At 33.4% G+C, this 21,608-nt stretch overlaps 1 protein-coding gene across 1 annotated transcript in view; it reads right to left on the reverse strand.

Moving 5' to 3' along the window:
- The window catches only part of LOC119640279, an 88,171-nt gene extending 71,668 nt beyond the window's left edge, over positions 1-16,503 (reverse strand). Inside the window, exon 1 of the mRNA XM_038038188.1 lies at positions 16,192-16,503. Within this exon, the coding sequence (XP_037894116.1) occupies positions 16,192-16,207 (16 nt within the window). The 5' untranslated portion in view covers positions 16,208-16,503. The remainder of the gene's footprint in view (positions 1-16,191) is intronic.
- Between the last annotated feature and the right edge of the window lie 5,105 nt (positions 16,504-21,608).

Consider the following 21,608-nt stretch of genomic DNA (forward strand, 5'->3'; position numbering starts at 1 on the left):
CAATTTTAAAATAGATGGTCTTAATTTCTTGTTTTTCATTTCTTATATAATAATGCACAGTTACAAATTACATAACATTAAAAAATATCTAAATTAGTGTAAGCCAAACGTAAATTAAATAAACGCATAAATCTGAAAAAAAAGTCAATTTCTGCTTGTGCGTCGTTTTCTGTTTGTTTTATTTATATATAAATAAGCAAAATCATATGATTTGTGACCTCGAATAGAGCTTTGTTGAACGTCGCAAAGATGAAGCCCAAACCCGAAAATAGGAATGACGCCTCATTGTATCAGCCTCCACCTCCGTTCATATTTGTTGTGGGCTAAATAATTCGTAGTTTGATTTACACTGATTAGGTTTTATGAACCATGCGCGTCTAAATAAATAGACAAGAACGTTAATTTTGTTTAATAAGATCGGCGAATCTATAGCACTGTTTATTAATTTTGCTAAACGAATTTATGTTTCTTCAGTGAATATAAAGTTATTGAAAGTAGTTTTTATGTAGTGATAATAAAGCATGAGGGCAGGACGGCAAATTCCTTACGATAAAAAGTAAGAATTGGTTTTGGACTAATTCAATCAAATTTATGCAACTACATTACGGCATATGTCAAGTGCTGGTCTAACCGAACACATTTGCAGTATTTTTGCTACGCATGGAATTTCAATTTTTTTCGCTAAGTAGAGATGATGGTTTATTAATACGGAGTTCAATGCATATTAAAATGGATCTTATTATCAAATAAGACCACTAGATGAAGAAAAGTTCTTACGTTCTTCAGTTTGTAAGCAAACGTTGTGCTTCCTTGCTGATAACAGTTCCGTTAGCATGGTACATGAAATGTTTTGTTGTTTAACTGACACACATTCCAATGACACAAACTCGTACGAACACATACCTAATGATCTGGTATTTTCTACGTTTACAGTTGTTGTCATGCAGATATTTCAATATGCAAAAGCTAGCGCATTGAATTATTCTTATTAGGCAAGGATTAACGGTCAATAATTTAATCGGTCTCATATATTTCAACTGTAAGTCACCAACATATAATGCAAAGGCACATATCTAGCGGTCTTGGTGTTTTCACTTATTGATCTTAGTCTTAGGCAAAATCATGTACCTAAAAATGCACCTATTAACAGCTCCGTCAGTATGCTAGGGATGGTTTAACTAACACACACTTCAATATACTACACGTATGAACACATACCTAATGATCTCGAATTTTCTATATTTACAGTTGTTGCCATGCTTGCATATTAACATTTACTTCAATATGCAAACGCTAGTACATGAAATTGTTCTTGTTAAGTAGGGATTAACGGCTTCTATACATGTTTGCTCATACGTTTTAGTTGGAAGCGCCAGGTATATACTAACGCATACATAAGATAGCATTGATAATAAAATATCCATAAAAGCATCATTTTAGCACATGTACAAGATGATCGCAACTATAAAACGGCGTGTGGCAATACCCCTGCACCTGCGGGACCAAACGCAGAAAATAATTTCAAACAACAGTCGGGTCGCGACTGGTTTTTTTTCCTCTTTCTATAAAAATCGCTTATCACTTACGGTATAATCTAATTGTAAACATCCTAAGTAATACAACAAATATATTCCTCGTAAACAAATAATATATAAAAGAAAACACGAAGGTCGAAGGGTTTTTATATAAATTCTCTTGGAAAAGGACTTGCTGGTTAGCCCTGAGCATACCCCGAAAAGAAGGCTCGTTACAAGTTTACGTGACTCATCGAAATATTCCATAGCGAGCAAACTTCTTTAAAGTTCATTTATTTATTTGTTCAGGTAACATAAACATGCAGTCGAATTAGATTGACCTTCAAAAATACATCTTGTCTACTTGTTATATATATACTCTTATGAAATATAGCATAAAGGTAAAAAAAATAGGGAAACATAAAATTATTGTTGGAATAAACAAACGAAAAATAAATTAAAGCTTGTACACACAGAGGCACACACCAAACCAGGCTAAAGACCCGAGTAGAGATTGAACCTTTAAACCTTTGTACACATCCAAAAGCTTGGCAAATCAATTATAGAAACATACGACGCTTTATTTACAAATAATGCGAACCGTTAACACTTAGTTTAAATATAACATAGGTAAAAGCATAGTAAGACTAAGTTGTTATTGATTTCGATGTTTGCAAAAGCACGTAAATGGGTTGGAAAGCTCATGGTTGTAGCTACGTTGACTGAGTTGATCACTGTTTAATAAAGCCATGTGCAGGCCTAGCTTTATTTATAGATAGATGGATGTGCAGAATAGAACGAAGTTTCTGATCAAACAATACCGTAAAAAAGAGCTCTTAATTATCTGTTATGAAGAGAGGAACCTATCCGTTTCAATAAGTATGAAGGACAACGCATGACCTGGAGTCAAAACACCCATCATTTATGGCTACCTAAATTAAAAGCTTTGCTGAAGGCTATTTACACGAAACCGCTTTGAGAGCTACTAGAAAAAGCCTTGAAAATACGGCAAGTAAGTAAGTACACCAAAAATCATTATTTAAAACGAAAGATGGAGCGCTCAGTTCCATTAAAAGATCGGGCGAAGTAACGTCTACCAGCTCCTTGTGGGAGGTAAGGTTTTTGGAGAAGCATCTAGAATAGGTTTATGACATTTATGAGAAGCTTTATGTGAAATAGGAGGAGATATCACCAAATGTTGGTCTCTTACCCTTCTCAAAGGCAACTGTACGTTTGAAATGACTGCACTCTTCGATGAAAGTCTCTGTGTCGCTTTATACAGTCAAGATAAGGCCAATGTAACCCTTTAAAGGATCCAATATTGGATTTACCATACTTCGGGTGCCCGAAACTTCGGTACCCAACGGGTTGGGTAACGATCAGAACTTAGAATTGTTTTGGCGAGACATGATTAAATAAACGTTCAATGCTAGTAGAATGCCAAAGAAGACTTGAGAAAATGCGATGAAAATAAGCGGAGAAAATTGCCTGCTAATTGCTACGCTGACCCCAGTAAGGACTAAAATAATGAACACACAGAATATGTAAGAAACAAGAAACCAAGTTATGTAAACATAAGCTTGCGACAAAAAAACCAACGCGGTCGCACACTAACAAACACAAGTGCGAGCTCACTCATCGCTATTCGCAAAATCCAAAATGCTGTCAATACAGTATACCACACAAAGATGGATTTAATTATAAAAATAAAACAAAAATTTGTCGCAGACAAAAAACAATGGTCGTCGTACATGCATGGCTGCCAAGATTGTTGAGAAGTTGATTGACATAGGCACATTTAAGTCTGAATGAAGGCCAAAGGAATAATGCCAGCATTGAAGGAGCAAACCAGTTTTACCTGGGTGTGCGAAAATCGAGAAGGATATGATCTCAGACAGGAGATTATCAATGTATAGGATAAATAAGATCGTACCCAAAAGGTTGCTTTGAGAAATATCGCGCCTAATATTCTAAAGAACTGTTACGGTGATGTTCAAGGAATAATTATTTCTACTAAATCAAATTTCGATTATATTGGCACACCAACCGACCAGTGATTGCGTTTGTCTAAATTTCGTCATCAACTCAATTAATGAGCACAAAACGAATATGAAATAGTCATGAATTTAAAAATTCTGCTATAGCAATAAATTCCAACCAAGAAAATTAATACTAGGAAGAGGGTATCTCCACTTGAATGAACCCGGCAAAGGTAATATGTTATGAAGCAATGGAGATATGAGTAAGTTCTAATAAGGAAGTGGCGGTTCATTTTTCATCTAAAAATGATATGTCGAGCGATGGTGTATACGAACGACTTAGGTTAAAACCGGAACGTTGGATAGAAGTAAGGCTGAGAGGATGAAGTGTTTGGAATAGATGATGAATTCGACTACAGAATTATATGTTTTATTACGGTAAAATTCATATTGTGGATCCCACATAGTCCGACAGTATTCCAAAATAGGCCTAAGTAGCGATATATATAACAAACTAGAATCACGAGATTTTGTGTTCCCACGCTTGATGAAGTCCAATGCGCTTTTTGCCTTGTTAACAGTAATATTAACGTGAGCTATAAAATTGGACCCCAAGATCAGTAACAGTGATTTATAAATTTACACGTTATTGACTTCGTATTGAACGCATTGATCCGGCAGAGAACCATGTGCTTACATTTGTTTATATTTAGGAACATCCAATTAATTTAAGATCCTGTTAAAGACAGAATTGTGCTTGGCGATCACTTGAGCTGAAAACCAGTTTAACGTCATCCACATACATCAACGCACGAGAATACTACTTCTTTAAAAGCTACATTATTATGCAGCATATGTCGAGCTCGTAGTCATGAAAAGCGGAATAATGAATGATTTTTCCCACTTTGATGAAAAGTAACCAGAAGTAATAGTGAAATTGTGTAGTTTGGTCTATGGTGCATATAAATTTACAGCACATTTCCGTAGCACACAACTAAATACAGCATCAAGGCTAATCTTAAATTTGTTATCCCTATGTAATATGTAACTGTGAATCATAAAAACTCAAGCCTATGTTTTCACTATACGGAAATCTGATTTTCATATTTGCGTTTATATTGGTAATATCGTTACAAACTCCTATTGAAAAGTCAGCAAATAAATTTGCAATTTCGCTAACATCTGCAGGTTCAACGTTGTTTATCTTCATGGACGAAGGATAATAATTAATTTTCCTTTGTCTATTAACGAAGTCATAGAAAGATTTAGGATCTTTTCTTAAGTATTCTCCAGTAAGTAGTTCCAACAGCGCAGTTTATTCTTGACATTATACTCCTTAAAGACAATCATAAATTTTACGTGGCCAGCAGTCAACTTCCAGCGTCTGTAGCGGTTATAAATTTACTTTTTATTCATTTTTGAGATACTTCAATTTCCGATTAGACCTCCCTGCACTGTTGTCTGCACTTGTTATGATGGTACTATCTAAGCACCGCTTTAGAAAAAAGTTGACTCCATCATAGAATAAATGAATCAGATGTTTGGTGAGCCCTTTCTGGAACACAAGGCCAGCTCTCCATGGATAACAGGTAATTTAATTTCTCCTAATCGGTGTGCTTAAAACTAATTGCTGGAACACGTTCCTTGTATTTCTTACGATTTTACCAGGAATCTGTATCAATGCTTGAATTGATGGGTGATGTTTTTCTTCAGGCAGGACGACAGGATAACCCCGTGTCAATATACAGATGTAAGTATAAATAAAGACCAAATCCAGCATTCTAATCCAACTATTAAAAATATTGTTAATTGAAATAGACTTAATTCCGATTTAGCATATCGTTCACCTGAATAATATTCCTTGGAGATGGCACGTAGGAGTGATTATGTAGATAGACCCAAGAAATAGCTGGTAAGTTTAAACCCCCCAAGATAAGAACAGACTCTTCCGGCTTGGTACGCGCTACCGGGTTGTTGAGGGCTTCTACCGGATGTTCATAAGGCGTTGATAACGAACAGAGCGGAATATAAAAGCGCGCGATGTTCGTTGACGTAGATTGAAGAATTATGCGAATAGATAAAGGATTCAATTTTTATTGCCATATACCTAGCAGATTAACTGATACCGACATTAGAACTTCTGCACTTTTTAGTTAATGCGATCGTGTTTATGCATGTTGTAGATAGTACATAAAATTTCAGAATCAGAAATTGAAGACTTTAACTCTTTGCGTAAACAACAGGGGATCATTATTGAAAGAATAGCTGCAGTGTGAACAGTGAAGGTAAATTAGAGTTAGTTCTGGAGATACTTTGGTTGACAATAGACCCATTGATCAGACTTAGTTTTGTGATTTTCTTTTCTTTTTGGTAAAGACAAGTTAATGTGACGTCTAGATATTTTGAAGTAGCAGCTTGTTTCGGAAGATCGGACCCACTCTCGCTGATGTAACATCCGACAGAGAACGGTCAAGGTTTTTGATAGCAAGAACATCTGGCCACAATTTTTTGGTCATCAGACATCCGAACAATCCCGGTGGACACAATATCTTAAAAAAACATCGCTTTATCTATATGTTGGATTTAAAAACCGTTATTCTTGACGTGTCAAATGCACGGCAAATGATAGGGATGAAGCTCTCTAAACAGGTGATGAAAGAACCGCGTCATTCTTCTCCACATTTTCAACAGCAGTGGATATATCCTCGTGGTTACTACTCTCATCAACTATAATTGTCGGAATCTCCGCCGAGAAAGCTTACTTACCAAGAGCTAAGGGCGTAGCAAAGGTGGAGGCGCCCGAGTCAAGGAGTCAAAGAGTTCCTTGAACATTGAACCAACATTTCAACACCACAGTCACCGGTCAGATCTACATTAGGCCTACCTTCTCTTGTTGCTAACGAGATCTAGAAATTCTTTATTTATATTTTTAAACCTTTCATTGGTTTGTTTGAACAGTCTATAATATTATTATTATTATTAATTTCACCACAGAAATAAATTCTAAGACTAAACTCTTAAAAGCACTAGCATCTAAGGCTATCGGCTTTTATTAAAAACTCTACCGCACTTGAGATTCGAACCCACGACCATTGACTTGCTAGTCGAGATTCCTCCCCTTCGACTACTCAGGCGGATAGTCTATAATAATTTATATCCATATTTCTACAAATATGGCAGAAACTGAAATTATTTCACCGATCTTAATGACTATCATTAAAGCCCCCACATTTCAAATGAGTCTCCGATTCGCAAACCAAACATAAATCAAATCTCCCGTCCCGACCTTTATCTTTATATTTAGGAAATGGGCAAACCACCTTTGACAAACCTTTTCAGCGCTCGCTCTTATTGTTGTGTTAAGTACCCGTTTTCGTTCTATTAAATATTATTGTTAAGATACAGTCCGTATCAGTTGATTGCGCATGTTTTCATCAAGACAAACACATTTCAAAGTTCTTTTAGTTACAATTATATTCCTTAACAGTAGCACCATTTACTTACAATTATGTTCCTTAGGATTATTCACAATTTACTTTGGCCGTATTCTCAACTTCTATGTTCTTGCCCGACCAACTCTCCCTTCCACAAATATTCTAATTATATACATATCGAAATATTCTAATTATATATATATCGAAAAGTGGAATAACCTTCTTGACGTACTAAATGTTTTAATCAATTTTAAAACAACAACGTTGCGCAAGAGTATCCTCCCCAAACGATAGCTGAAAAGCAACCAAAATTATTGAACGCGCAGCAGCATTTGAAAATGCTGATTATTAAAGATAAAAGCAGGATGAAAACATCTCAACGTTTTTCAACAAAAACGTCCATGATAACTCTTGTAGAGGACATCTTTAGCATATGGAGAGCTCATTTTTATTTTGGACAGAAAATTAGAACAGGATAACTTGGAAATTTTTTTGGAAAATTGCAATCTTCGTCAGGAAACACCTTAGGTCGGTCAGCATACGAAATAAACTTTTTCATGGCAAGATTATTGTCCACGAAGCTTTCGTTCACATATAGCCAGCGTAAGTTTGTATCGGAAATAGGACTATGGTATGCTTTTAGATTGGTCTACGGACTGGCAAGAAGAACGAGAAACCCAAGTGTCTACCAAATGAAGTCAATGAAGTAGTCACGGTATCGATGGCGATACTTATATAGAAGAAAATTACTTGAAGCATGTACATCTTCCTGGCAACATGGCGGTACCTTGTCGAAAGAACGTTTAGCAACGATTTAACACTGGCCTCATTTATGCTGGGAGCGGCAAAACTATCCATTTGTGCTGCAGCAATGCACCCTTAACAGCTCTTGCAAGGTGTGGCCGAGCGTTGCAATGCAAGAAGATGATACCACTTCCAATACTTTTTCAGCTATGTCTATTTTGCACTGAGGTTGATAGCAACTGAACTGCCCGGTAGAGTTATTCGGCTTTGGCACCAATTGTAACTTCTGCGTCTTCCATATCTTAGTCACACCAGGTTTTAAGCGAGTGCCGTTCACTTTTGAGAGAAACATTTTGTAATTTAATATAGTTAGCTAGTTGTGATATAAAAGTGAAATTAGAGCACACTCACGCATTGAGGCCTAGCTCGTCGGCATTAGCTTGGTTCCCAAGATATGCTAAATCTTCTTATCCTTTTAATACTACAGAGTGTGCACTAATAAAGAGTGCATTAAATAATGCCGACGGGCAGAATATATAAATATATATATATATATATATATATGTATATAAATGAGTTATTTTTATTTATAGAGAAAAAATATTAAAGCTGACTAAAGTATAAAAAGGATTAAAATTTCAATTTAGACAAATTTCTAATTATTCTAAGTTTTTAATTACCCAGAAAAAGAAGAAAAAATTTTTCACTCACCTGTCAACGAAAGCATGCATAGACGAAGGGGTTTTTATAAGTATTGTAGTATTATAAACTAAACACAAAATAATTAATAATAATAATTAATATTTACAATTAATGAATTCTAGTTCTTTTCTTTAGTTAGCTTTTTTTTTTTTACTTTCTGTTGATTAGAATGGCTTGGATCGCTTCTACTGTTTTCCCACAAACGTCTCAAAATCTGACCCGGATAAGCTTTTTATTCACTTTAATTCTTTATTCATTAAAAAATATTCTTCAATATTGTCTGTATTTCAGATTCAAAAATCGATTCACCAAAAAAAGTTATTTTTACAACTAAAAGCTTGCCACAAAATCTCTTCAAGATCAAAAATTTTCTTTCCCCAAAAAATTCGATGCTAATTTGATAAGAAAGAATAGAAAGTAATAAAATTTTTTAAATTAAATATGAGGTAGGTGCTGTTTGAGCTATCGCTGCGAATATTGATGTAGGGTCCACAATCGTCTTTGTGATGTCATTTCGGATCCCATCCCATTAATTACATGTAATGCCCCGCAATTCATATGATACGAAGCACGCATATTTGGTGTTCCATGCTATGCTAATGAGATTTCGACCAATTTAACTATAAACCCTCTCTCCGTACCTCCATATTGTTGTGTTTTAAGTTTGCTATAATCAATCGGCATGCACCTTCCAACATATTTACGTCTGTATTATCATAGACTTGCTGGAACCATTTCGTCTTACGCATCATTAGGCATTCTTACATTCGTTTTTGCTTTACGTCTGGAAGCTGCCCATTTCTTTTTTTTTTTGAACATGTTGATTTCTTAACTCCACTAAAAGGCAGGCTTAAAGTTGTGGCGTGTTGTCCTTGTTACCGTTGCAACATTGCACGCTTGTCTTACATACGCTGCCATCTGCACAACCCGCTCTTCTCTAGCTTGAGACTGAGTTGCCTTCAACCCTTCTTCTAGGATTATTTTAAAAGTCTTCTCATTTAGGACTTTTAATATCCATAAGTTTGTAGAGCCGTTAGGGGTATCGGTTGACTTCCGGCTTGGTTTACTGCTCACTCATATATCAATTGGGGAATCGCGGTTGGGTCATGCTTACAAAGGTGAAGTCCACCACCGGCCTCCCTCCTTTATTTTTTCTGAAAATTTTTTTTTCGCTGCGTTACGTATTACAACGTCGAGCACCGGAAAGGCACTTATAAGCGCTTGATCTGAGTTATTAACGATTCTACTCTGGCAATTGGTACCGCAGGTGATGAAATCACATGCTACGTCGTTGGATCTTGTTCCACTTGCCTCGTATGTTATTTTTTCAAATTCCGATGTTTATTCGGCCGTTGGAAGGTTGAACCTAATTATGGCTGTTTATATCTATCCATTTCACTTCGGCTGCTTATTAATGACTTATTTATGCTGCATTATTTACTCATATCCCTGCTTACCATACCATATCACTCATCCATGACTGGTCAGCAGGGTTTATTGTTGTGTTCTGTTATTATGCGATAGGCCGATATCACGCTCAAACACCGTCTAAGTGGAAGCTGTTTCGCTTCACAATGATTCACATTCATCAGAATTATCCTTATATTGTAGTTTTAGTTACGACCAGCTGGTACGATGGACGGCGCCTACCACTAGTAGAATGGTTTACCTTGTAAATAAACCTTACACACAAGGTTTATGTCTAACCCTTTTTAAGAACAAATTGTACATTCAGATTCATTTTCGCACTGGTTGACTTTATTTTCCCAACTTTTTTTCCTTTTGTTTGCTTTAGGCGTAAACATATCAAATATGTGATGGGCTTTGTATTTTCGCGTAATCAGCGAACAACCTGGCCAATTTTTCTTTTTAACTATTTTGCAGATAGCCTGCTAAGCAGACTCACGATCAAAGCTCGCATGCTACTTGTATTAGAAGTTTGTCACCGTAGGTGGATGACAGTTGAAATTCATATAATATCTATTCGCACAGTTGAGTGAAGAGTCGATTCGTAATATAGCTACAGCAATTGGCAATCTGACGCTAATTAAAAATGTGTACGTTTTATTAAAGTAATTTTAAAATTTCACCTAGAGTGGTTTCAGATAAAGCAAAACCATCAAAAATTTCCTTTAAAGTAAAAGTTTGCTCTTTATAATAGTTTTAATAGAACAGTTCTAAATTTTATTGCACTTATTCCCAAAAGTAGTAAATACCTTTTCATTATCATATTTATACATATTGACAGAACAATCTATTATGAAATTATATAACCAGTAGTATATATATATATATATATATATATGTACGTTTATTTATTGAAATTATCCCTAACCGTTAAATTCGCATTTTCATATATATTTATATGCCGCGGTTTCTAAAATCATTAAAAAAATAAAAGTGAATATACAAAAAAATTTATTTTAATTTATAATATGAGTAAATTTGATCCTTATTTAAACCTTACACACAAGGGTTTCTTAGCCTTACATTTAATATCATATATTGAACTTTAGTTTTCTTACAAGTTCACGGAAACAATTGTTTGCAATAGTTCTTCATCGAAGGAAATGTGTGTGTTTGAGAAAGGTTGCAGGGAAAAACAAGGAGATAAATAAAAGAAAAAAGAGGAAGTTTCCTTTTTCCAAAACTTTTCATTGTTTTTCGTTGCGAATTACGTTGACATTTGCTTTTTTCATCTTATGGTTTTCCCCAAGAAACGTTTCACTCTCCGCTAAACAATTACAAAGTGATCTGAATGGAAGTTATTGCTGAGTTATACGAGTTTACCTTCGGAGCTATTACATCGTATGATTGTGTGCTTGATATAGTTTGAGAGAAGAATTCTATAACGTTTCTCTTGTCTTCTATACTCTTCTATCTACACAATCAAGAATTTTGGATTAAAGCAATTTATGCTAAGTTTCTGAACTCTTCTTTTGATGAAATTTTATTGAAAATCTATTAAGAGATGAGCGAAGTTCTTCTATAAAGCATATCAGACAGCTCTGTAAAGTTCTAAGGAAGTTAGTCTACACAATTCTTCGCGTTTGCTTTTCCCGAAAAGTGAGACGAAAGCTAGGTTTCTCATAAAGGCGTTTACAGTAGACGCAAAATTGAGAACTTCAAACGCAATGAAATATTAAAATATGCTTGGATCATCCAAGCCAAAACAACAAAACCGAATCCAGTCGAACTGGTTTACGTTGACAAATGCCAAGACGTACCCTCAGATTTTGTATTCTGTTTTAACAATCTCACATTCTTAGACTTTTGCTAGCAATGATTGGATATTCACGGCAAAACTTAAAAGAATTGTACGCTTAATAAAAAGTTTTATGTCACTAAACAATTTCTCATATTGGAAATTTTGTATTCTTCCTAGAAAATTGGGTGATTCAAAAATTCAGATTGCAACAACAACATGTTAATAAAAGTAGAGTATTAAATATTTCGCGCTAATCCATTGTAGTAACTTTGGTTTTGCCTTCCAAATAATTAAAACTGAGCAAAATTTATGTAGAAACGAAGAAGAGAAATGTAAAATCAAAGTAAGCAAAATATTAGGCGTATTATATTGAAACCTCTCCGCGGTTTTTTCCGTTAGATGATGTTGATGCCTATAAATCGGGCAACACTCACCTGATTGTCTCCAAGGAACATGTGCTTTAAAGGTGATATTTTAGCTCCATTTTTCTAATTCTTTTCTCTTGTAAAAATTGTATTCATTTGAAAAAGAGTAAAATATCCGAAAAAATAGGCTATACGATGCTTTTTTCTATAAAAAAGATAAAAACGCTGCAAAAAAAAAAAATTTTGCGATGTGTACGGTGAGAATGTTCTGAGGGAACGTAGGATCCAGGGGTGGTTTGCTCGATTCCGTTCCGCAATTTCAAAATCAAAGATGGACGTCGCAGTGATTGAAAAAGTCGATGAAATCTTGCACCTGATGAAGCAAGAACGGCACGCAAACTGTCTGCTGAGGCGTAGACTTCTCGATATGACCTATTATGTATGCAAACTACCAAAGGCCAAGCTGAAAGCACCAAGTATACTTACGCGAATATTTTATTCGAAAAGTTTGATTTTCGGCTTCTGTTTTTGCTGAATTTTGTCAACAGTAATATGGCTCAAAAAGCCATGGGCTAAAAAAATTGCATATCTGAATTTAATTGATTTCGCCCAAGGACATAATTATAAAGAGGTGGATGCTGTATTACATTATGTATTGCAATTCATGTATTACAATTTCATTTTATTAAAAACAAATATTTGCAATATTGTTGAATAAAATTTTGTAATATTAAGTAATATTAAAGCCCTGTGTCAGAAATAAAAAAACAATGTGGGCACCAGAGTGAATCTTGGACCATTGATGTGCATTATTTAGAAAAAATATTCAAATATTTAAGAAAAAAAGTTATTTCGTATGAAATATTTCAAATAAAATTTTTCACCATATACTTAAGTTACAAAATTTAGAAGAAGTGCAATGTTAAATAACGTCTATCAAGTGACAAATTGTTGTTTATGTAAGATAAGGCTGAGTACTAAAAAACTCTTTTAATTATTACATAGCAGACAATCCACACAGTCAGATGATTAAAATTTTTTTGGAATTTTTTTACACGAACGATCTTTTAAATTAAAAGGTTTGCTTCACAGGATTCCTAGTCTTAACAAAAAACAAAAAAGAAAAGTTGTAGAAAACAAAATTGTAAGGGCAAATTCCTTTAAAAAATCTATTAAGCTTAAGTAAATTGGGGTCCCCTGCAATTTGTTTTGTTGCCATGATTTTTGTGTTAACATATCAGGTTGCTTTACTTATTACCTAAGTATCTTTAACACGACAATTTAGTATTGATGATTCCGAAAATATATCAAAAAAAATCTAATTGCGTTACGGAATTGATAGAGTTGGCCATGGTCTTGTAATAGTTAAGTTAAAAAGGATGTGGTTTCAGCTCCGGTCTTCTTTTCTTATCTTACGGTTCGCTCACGGAGACTTTTATTTAAATCTCATGTTTCTGAGCATATATTGATGACTTCCTCATCAATTCAGGCGACCCATGTACGTTCGCTTTTTTCGTCTCTTGGTACCTGATCTCCCCAATATAATGCAACGTTCTGGTGTACGACGTGAAGCTTTTTTATTAGAATTTTGAAGATTTCTGTCGCCGTGAATTTATTGCGTCAATGATGCAAGGCAAATGAGATGGCATTACGAATAAAAAAACGTAAATCTATGTTATTTGATAGAATGTCCTCCATCACATTGAATTAAAATTTATTTGGAGAGGGTTTGGAATTGCTTTCATCATTTAATGATCTTGGTGTAGTTTAAAACTACACGCTACATTAAACTACAGTAAACTGACTCTTATTCTTGATATGAAATCAGTAATGCGTAAAGCAAGATTGGCGCTGGGTCTTATGCAAGAGCAGTTGAAAAACTTTAATGACCCTCATGTAACGAAAGATCTTTAGATTGCGTGGATAATATCCCTTGTCGAATACGCCTCTGTTGTTTGGTATCCCAATTACGGTTAGTATATTGATATGATTAAATCAATCAGAAAATAATTTCTTCTGTTTGCTTTGCAGGGATCAGCAAGCGATGCAGACAGAACTTAGCCTCTTTGTGAACATCGTTTGCTTCTAATTATTTGCCTAGGCTCGAACGTAGGGGGCTGATTTTTGGAATAGTCTTTTTAATGGAACTTATTCAAGGCCACCACTTTTGCTTAGCAACCTAGATTTTACTATTCCGTCACAAATTTCACAAATTTCCCTTTGTAAAATTTTATTTTATTTGATATTACATTAGTTTCAAATATGACCCTATGGAATGTTGGGTCATTAACTGAATGACGACGAACAAAATAACAGGCAGGCATGAAAAATTGGCGTGCCTGCGAAAAAATAAAAGGTGATGAAGAAGAGGACGAGCAAAGGCGGTTAAAAAAAAAGAAAGAAATTGGAAAAAGAGTGAAATTATTATGCGGAGTTGAAGAACATTTTCGAAATTCATAGAAATATTTAGCAGGGTTTGGCGTGAGATCGTAAAGCTTATAAATACTTCAAAGGGGTCTAAAACAATTTGGAACATTTTGGCATTTAAAAAAAATGAAATCGAAACGACTTTAATCATTGCGTTAATGTATTCATTGTGTTCATAAATTCGGGAATAGTTTTCAAATAAATTGAGTACACATAAACTCATGCTTGTAAAAACAAAGTTAATGGAGAATTGACTTAGGATAAGAATGTTGTTTAAACCTATGTGCAAAAGAAATTTCCTCAATTACAAGTATATGTAATCAATGAACGTAAATCTAGTAAAAATCAAACTGTAGCAGATAGCGTCAAAAATAAACCAAAGTAAAATGCTTTATAAATGCTAACTCAATTAACTCATGCGTTAATGGTGAACGTATTACTGAACTGATCAGGACCATTTTTGACTCGATCATATAAGGGATTCTGGGGAACACAGCTGGGTAACAGTCTTTTTAAAACATATTCACGGAATCAAATTTATAGACAAAAACATAAAAAATAGTCAGTGTTTTCCGAGTTTATTTTAGGTTTTTTTACATTGTGGGAGTGTGTGTCACAGATCACGCCCATTTTTAACCATATATTGCTAATAGATTAAGAAAGGTTCGCGCCAAATTTCTGCAAAAATGATTATTCATAAAAGTTACCCGTCAAATGGATGGGTTTCAGTGAAAATAGATATACTACATGTAGAATAGGCTGATAGCCTTAGATGCTAGTGCTTTTAAGAGTTTAGTCTTAGAATTTATTTCTCTGGCGAAATTAATAATAATAATAATAATAATAATACATATAGAAATAGCAATGTAAGTCTGTCTCAGAAGAGTTGAAAAACATACTTGTTGCATTGAATTATTAAAAACCTTCACACCCCAAACGCGTCAAGTCGATGGGTGCCATATTAATGTACGCAATTAATACAACAAAAATTCATATTAGCTAATATTTTATGTAAACAAAAAATTTAAATGAAGAAGAAATGAAACGGCAGGCTTAATGGAAAATTTAAGTATAAGCTTTCCTAAAATTTCCTTTTGCTTTCCCTTCAAGCGAGCTTCTCAAAAAATAATATTAAGGCCCAAAGTGGTTTGCAAATATTTATTCGACTTAACTTAAAAAAATCACGCGTTTTGTTTTGTCGCGAAGTGACCAAAAATGGTTTGCAATTTTTGACCTTGATAATATTTAGTTCGCAAGGAAATATTTGCGAAAATCGAGGTGCATAAGCATTTTGCACGTCCCCTTGAAGATGTCGTTAATAAAGTACATTAGAAAAATTTAGTTAAGATCATACTAATCTAATATCGATCAATGCATAAAATCTCAATTAATATATTAGGGATTAGAAGGCTATTGAGTAAATATAAGCTGTATTTGTGCGCCACTGTCTTATTTATGTTTGTAAGTTGATCCGAATCGTGGTAAAGCATATGGTATATAACATATAGCGTAAGTTTCCACGAAACTAACTCTGATAAAAAATCATTTGAAAACAGTGTAAGTTTTTTCTTAAGCAATCGCAAAACAAATTTAGATATTTCACGGCCATCTGATAAATCGGTTAGCTATTCGAAACATGTAAGTTTTTCCACCTCATTTTCGGAACGACAACGAAGAACAAAGCAAATTGAAAGTTATTTGTATTTTGGAGGGTTGTAATAAGAGAAAATATTTCACTAACCTACAAATTTAGTTCCGGATATAACAATCTAGTAATAAAGACAGTTATAATAACAAAATAAGTTCGTGTTAGCGTACCCTTTTCCTGACACATCAATCAGGAATTATTAATTAATTTCTGCGTAATTTTTCATTAAGTATATACTTTTTTGAGCCGCTCTCTTAGATTGGATGTAGATTGTCAAAGTTCAAATACTTTTTTTGTTCTACGTTACCCTTTCCTAGACTTTTTAAAATATTTTGCTCTTAATTTATCATCAATTTGTTGTCATTAAGTAGCTTAAATGATGCAAAGCGCCAACAAATTGTCACTATCAACACACAACACATTTTCACTATCTCCACTAGAAAATTTATATATCTAAATATATACATACATTTATATAATATAAAATGTACGTATAATATATAAATATTTGTATAACAAAGCCATTGCCCATGTTGTTGCAATAAATATTGGCAAGGCTTTTCTTTTTTAATAATTTTGCTTTAAATCTAGGCACATTAAAAAAAATCATTTTTAATGAACTTTTTATGTGACTTAAGAAATTATTTTGTTGCTTTTTCCTTAATAACTTTTCGTCTTTTAATTCTATTGATTACTTATTAAAAATTTCATTTATTGTCTGCTGGTATTGATTTCAAGCTTTTTTGTTATACTTTGCGTTTCTTTACTTCACTTTCTTATAAAATAGTGCAAAGAGCAAGGTGTAGTTTTATTATAAAAAAATGTTTTTTTAAATTACTAGCATGTAATTATTCGCTTTTAATTACCGAAAAACAAAGAGTAACAAAGCAAACACACTAGAAAACACAATTAAATATGTAGACGTAATTTCAAAACAATTAAGATTTTTATTATATATATATATATGTACATTTGTGACATGTACATGTATATATATCTAAATAATGTATAATGCGCCCAATATAATGAGAATAGCACGTGTTTTCTTCTGGCTACAATGTCCGTGACAACCGCCCACGCACTGCATATAATTTTACGTCGCTTCGGGTTTTTTACTACTATATAATGCACTCACTGAACATTTTCTGTTAATGTAAATTTGCTTTACTCTCATCTTTATATCCACTTCGTTGTCTTTCCAATACAATTCGTTTTCATATATACTAGTTAGCATTTCAATCGTAGATAACATCAGATGAGAGTGTGTGCAGGATATGAAACAGGAGTCTCTTTAACATTTTTCTACATTTTTCAGTAAACATTGTGTTCTCGTTAAGATGTATAAGGTACTTTTTTATTGCCTTTTCTTTTAAACTTACGAAGTTTGTGAAAGGTAACACTGTAGGCCGAATCTACGATAATCATCAGGAAACCCGGCACAATTTGATGCATGACGGTCAAGCACTAGATGTATACTGATTTGATCACTTCAATTTTACAATAAGGAGATACATATGATTCGCAACAATCAAATTTTTGGTCGTCTTTTGTATTTTCGAACCAGCTTATGGCAATACTTTGACATTGATGCGAAGATGTAACGGCTAACAGATATATTTTAGATTTAACCAGCAGTGTTTGTAAAATAGGGTTTACCTGAATACACGCTAGTTTCGGCAATGGCTGGAAGCATCAAGTCATGACGTCTGTTTTTGAAAGTGTTATTACGGATGTCAAATCTTTAGCCCCTTAAAATGTTTTAGATTTCGAATGGTTTCATTCAAATTTTCTGCACTTTTGAAATTTATCCATTACTGCGTGCGTTTAGCCGCCTAAAAATGGTTCTAGCTTTATAGAATTATGGGAATTGGTGGCTATAGTCGAACTTAAGAGCTTCTAATATCACAGATTAATCAAAATATACATACTTTTGCTACAAATATGTTTGCTTGATGAGCTTAGTTTAAAAAAAAGGAAATAAACACGCACAATATGACAGTGGACCTATTGTGATAAAAACAACGCTGACCTGCGGATAGATAAACCTGTTTTTAAAATTTTGCCTAACGGTCGATAGAAAGTAATTTGGGATTTTTCTTGATATTTAAGTAGAAAAATCGGAGAAAGACGAACAGAAACGTTTTGCAACGCACACTACGCTGCTTATGTACAAACATTTCACAGGTTCAGCAGAATCCTTAAGGTCTTTTACATGTTAAATAACATGAATTCAAATATTAACAGAATGCATAAGATAGGGAGAACTAGAGATGTTCCCTGCTTATGCCACCAATGCGATGGTTTAACGCATATTTCATGCGTGTGTTTAACACACTGACACTTATGCAAAAAAAAATGTATACATACATATGTATATCTATTAAAGAAATTACGAAAAGAAATAAATAAAATTTTTGCAAAATATTTCCAACAATTTGGAAAGTTGTGAGAATAGTTTTATAAAAATTGAAGACAAGTTTATAGAGATGATGAAAAAAAACTTTCTGCAAGCAGAGAACATTTAATTAATCTACATTGCATATTATTATCAAATCGGTACGTTATGTCTTTAAAAGGTAAAAAGAAATACCATGGTTTATAAGAATTTTACATCGCATCCATATTGATTTTTACAAGCGCTATTAAAGAATAGTATGAACTATTTATTTTGTTAATGCATTCATGACACGGAAAGATAGCAGCGTCCATGGATTTAATGTAGGACATATGGATGAAAAGACGATTCTGGGCCGCTTTAGTTATTTCCATTTCTATGCGGTCTTTTCAAAACCTTCAAAATCAATATAGAAAAGTCGGAATTAAGCAAGTTATCTTGAAGATGAGATACCTAGAAAGAACTTAAGCTTAATATGTACAATTTCTTTAAAAAAGTTAAAATTTGTTGCATGCTGCGGCAACAAAAGCTTTTTACATAAATATATAAAAAAAATTATGGTGATGTCAAATTGCTTTCCCAAATTATATCGACAAACGTCCACGTGATGGCGATTCTAGAGCCGTCCTAAAGCACAAAGTGCTTTCTCGCACTTTGTTGTAACCATATGTACATTCATGCATACGCAACGAACGTTTAAGTGCACCAAAATTTAGACATGTTGATGTTCTAATAGTACCATAAATGACAATTATACTCTTACGATCTACTTACAGTAACACTGTTTGCTTATCACTGCAATCTCCAAACTGTCTTGCACATGCAGTGCTAGCTTTTTCCTTACAATTAATAGTAGATTTTATATATATGTGATGACAACAGGAATTTCACAGTGAACTTTTCAGTGAAAAGAGCATAATAATGAAGAAATGGTACGCGCTTCACTTATCACTTAGTATAAAAAAAAGTTGCTTTATAGTAATTTTTCTGTTTTTGAATTAATGACTTCTTTGCCTTCTTCTAACTTCGTACGCCTGTGCGCTTGCCGGTAATATATTAAATATTAAAGCTCATAGAGAGGCAGAAAAACAGCTATCTTCCTCCTTTTTTCCTTTTAAGAGGTAATATACACTACATATGACAAACAACTTGTGAAGGTGTTTATTTTACAATTTGATTCTGGTTAATCCGGGTTGAACGTTTTGGTGCTTTAACAGATATTCAAAAATGAATTTTTAAGATTATCAATATTTATTGTTTGTCTCCTCTAAAATGATCAAGTCTAAGCCGATTTAAATTATGCATAGATTGGCAACAACTATTAAAATAAAACTACTAAAATAAAAAAAACAAATGGAATTATTTTTAATGTTATTGTTATAAAATTCGCTTTTCTAAGATATAGTCCATATCACTGGACCGTGGATATTTTGTCCAAGAGAAATCCACTTCAAAGTTCTTTTATTTACAATTATATTCCTTAAATGTAGGATTATGCACAATTTATTTTTGGCAATATTTTCAACTGCTCAACTTAAACATTCTTTTTCTACTAACTCTCTCTTCCACAAATATTCTATTTATATATATTTTTACCATCATATTACTAGTACCTAATTTTATAGTCTTATTATCAATTCGTTAACCTGCTTTTCTGGTACTCGTTTTGTTCGGCCGGCAGCTTCACGCTGCAGATGTGCATTTACTTTTCCCCTCTTTAGGGATTTTATTACTTAGCTAGAATTAAGAGGATTTGGGTTTTCCGTAACATTATTATTATTATTATTATAAATTTGGCGGCTTTTATTAAAAACTCTATTGCACTTGACCCACGACTATTGGAGTTGCTACTTGAGACTCTTGCCTACTCGTCCACTCAGGCGGTTGGAATTATTGTTGCTAAAATATATATATGTATTACACAAAAGATAGGCGAAAAAGTTTCGTTAAATCAAAATTTAAATAAGTCGGATTTTTTTCCAGTCTTATTCTTCTTTCTTTATCGGCGAAGTTATGGCTGGTATGGCAGTTTTTTCCTGCTTTAAGCAAACTTAAAAGTTGCCTTGTGCAAATATTTCTATCGTCCCAGAGCGTGTTTTTAAGATGTATGCGAGGAATAAACTCTGTAGAAATAGTGGAAACTGATCCAAACTATGAGTCTAAGTGAAAGTATTTTGCTGCCATATATATCATGTCCATATATATTAAAAAACTTGGAAAACTAAACAAATCCTTTTTAATCCTAAAACTCAGGCTTCTATGGTTTTCATCAAAACAAGTAAGAACATTCAAGTGAATCATTAAACACACGCACACTGTATATTGTAAATTGCATTACTTGCGTGAAATGCACCGGTATATTCGCGAGACAGTATGTTCATTTTTCGACAATTCAGTTGGGTTTGCTGCAATTAAATAAGATCTATAATTCAAATAATAGATTATTTTACTTATTATCAATAATTTATATCAGTCAATTTGCTTAGCCGAAAAAACAATATGTATTTCTTGGGACGTCAAATCGCATGAGCGGAATGAATATGATATCAAAAACAAGCATATAATTTTTTTAAAACAAATTACTGAAAATTGTACACACAGTTAAGACCTAAATATATGAACAGTTGTAAAATATATGACTAGCAAGAGGAGCACCTAAATATATGAACAGCTGGAAAATATATAACCAGCAAGAAGACGACCGGCAAAATATAGGACCAGCAAGAACAAGAACTGTAAAATATATATACGAATTGTTAAGTTCGCGCACAAAAAGGGTTTCATTAAAAAATTCACAATCTTTAATCTTTTATGAAGAATTTGGGAAAAATATGAGATATTGATGGACTTCTCGTTGAAGTTTCGCACAAAAAAAAAGAGAAACAAGAAATTCGCCATTGTTTAGGTATCTTATCGTTAATGGTTTAATAATTTACAACAAACATTAAATTAGTTACAATATCTTGTGTACTTCTTATATGTAAAGGTAATAAGATAAGAAAATATATATACGTGAAAATATCGGTGAAGAAGAGGAAAAACCGGCAATAACCTTAAAAAATCTAACACGAAAATGTTTAACAACAGAACACGCTTTTGTAAAATAAACAGAAAATCAATATGAACTCAATGGAAGAACAAAAATTTCCCTGCCATTTGCATAAAAACAATAGAAAAAATTATTCTTCAATG

This window comes from Glossina fuscipes, unplaced genomic scaffold, assembly GCF_014805625.2.
Source record: "Glossina fuscipes isolate IAEA_lab_2018 unplaced genomic scaffold, Yale_Gfus_2 117, whole genome shotgun sequence".
NCBI lineage: Eukaryota > Metazoa > Arthropoda > Insecta > Diptera > Glossinidae > Glossina > Glossina fuscipes.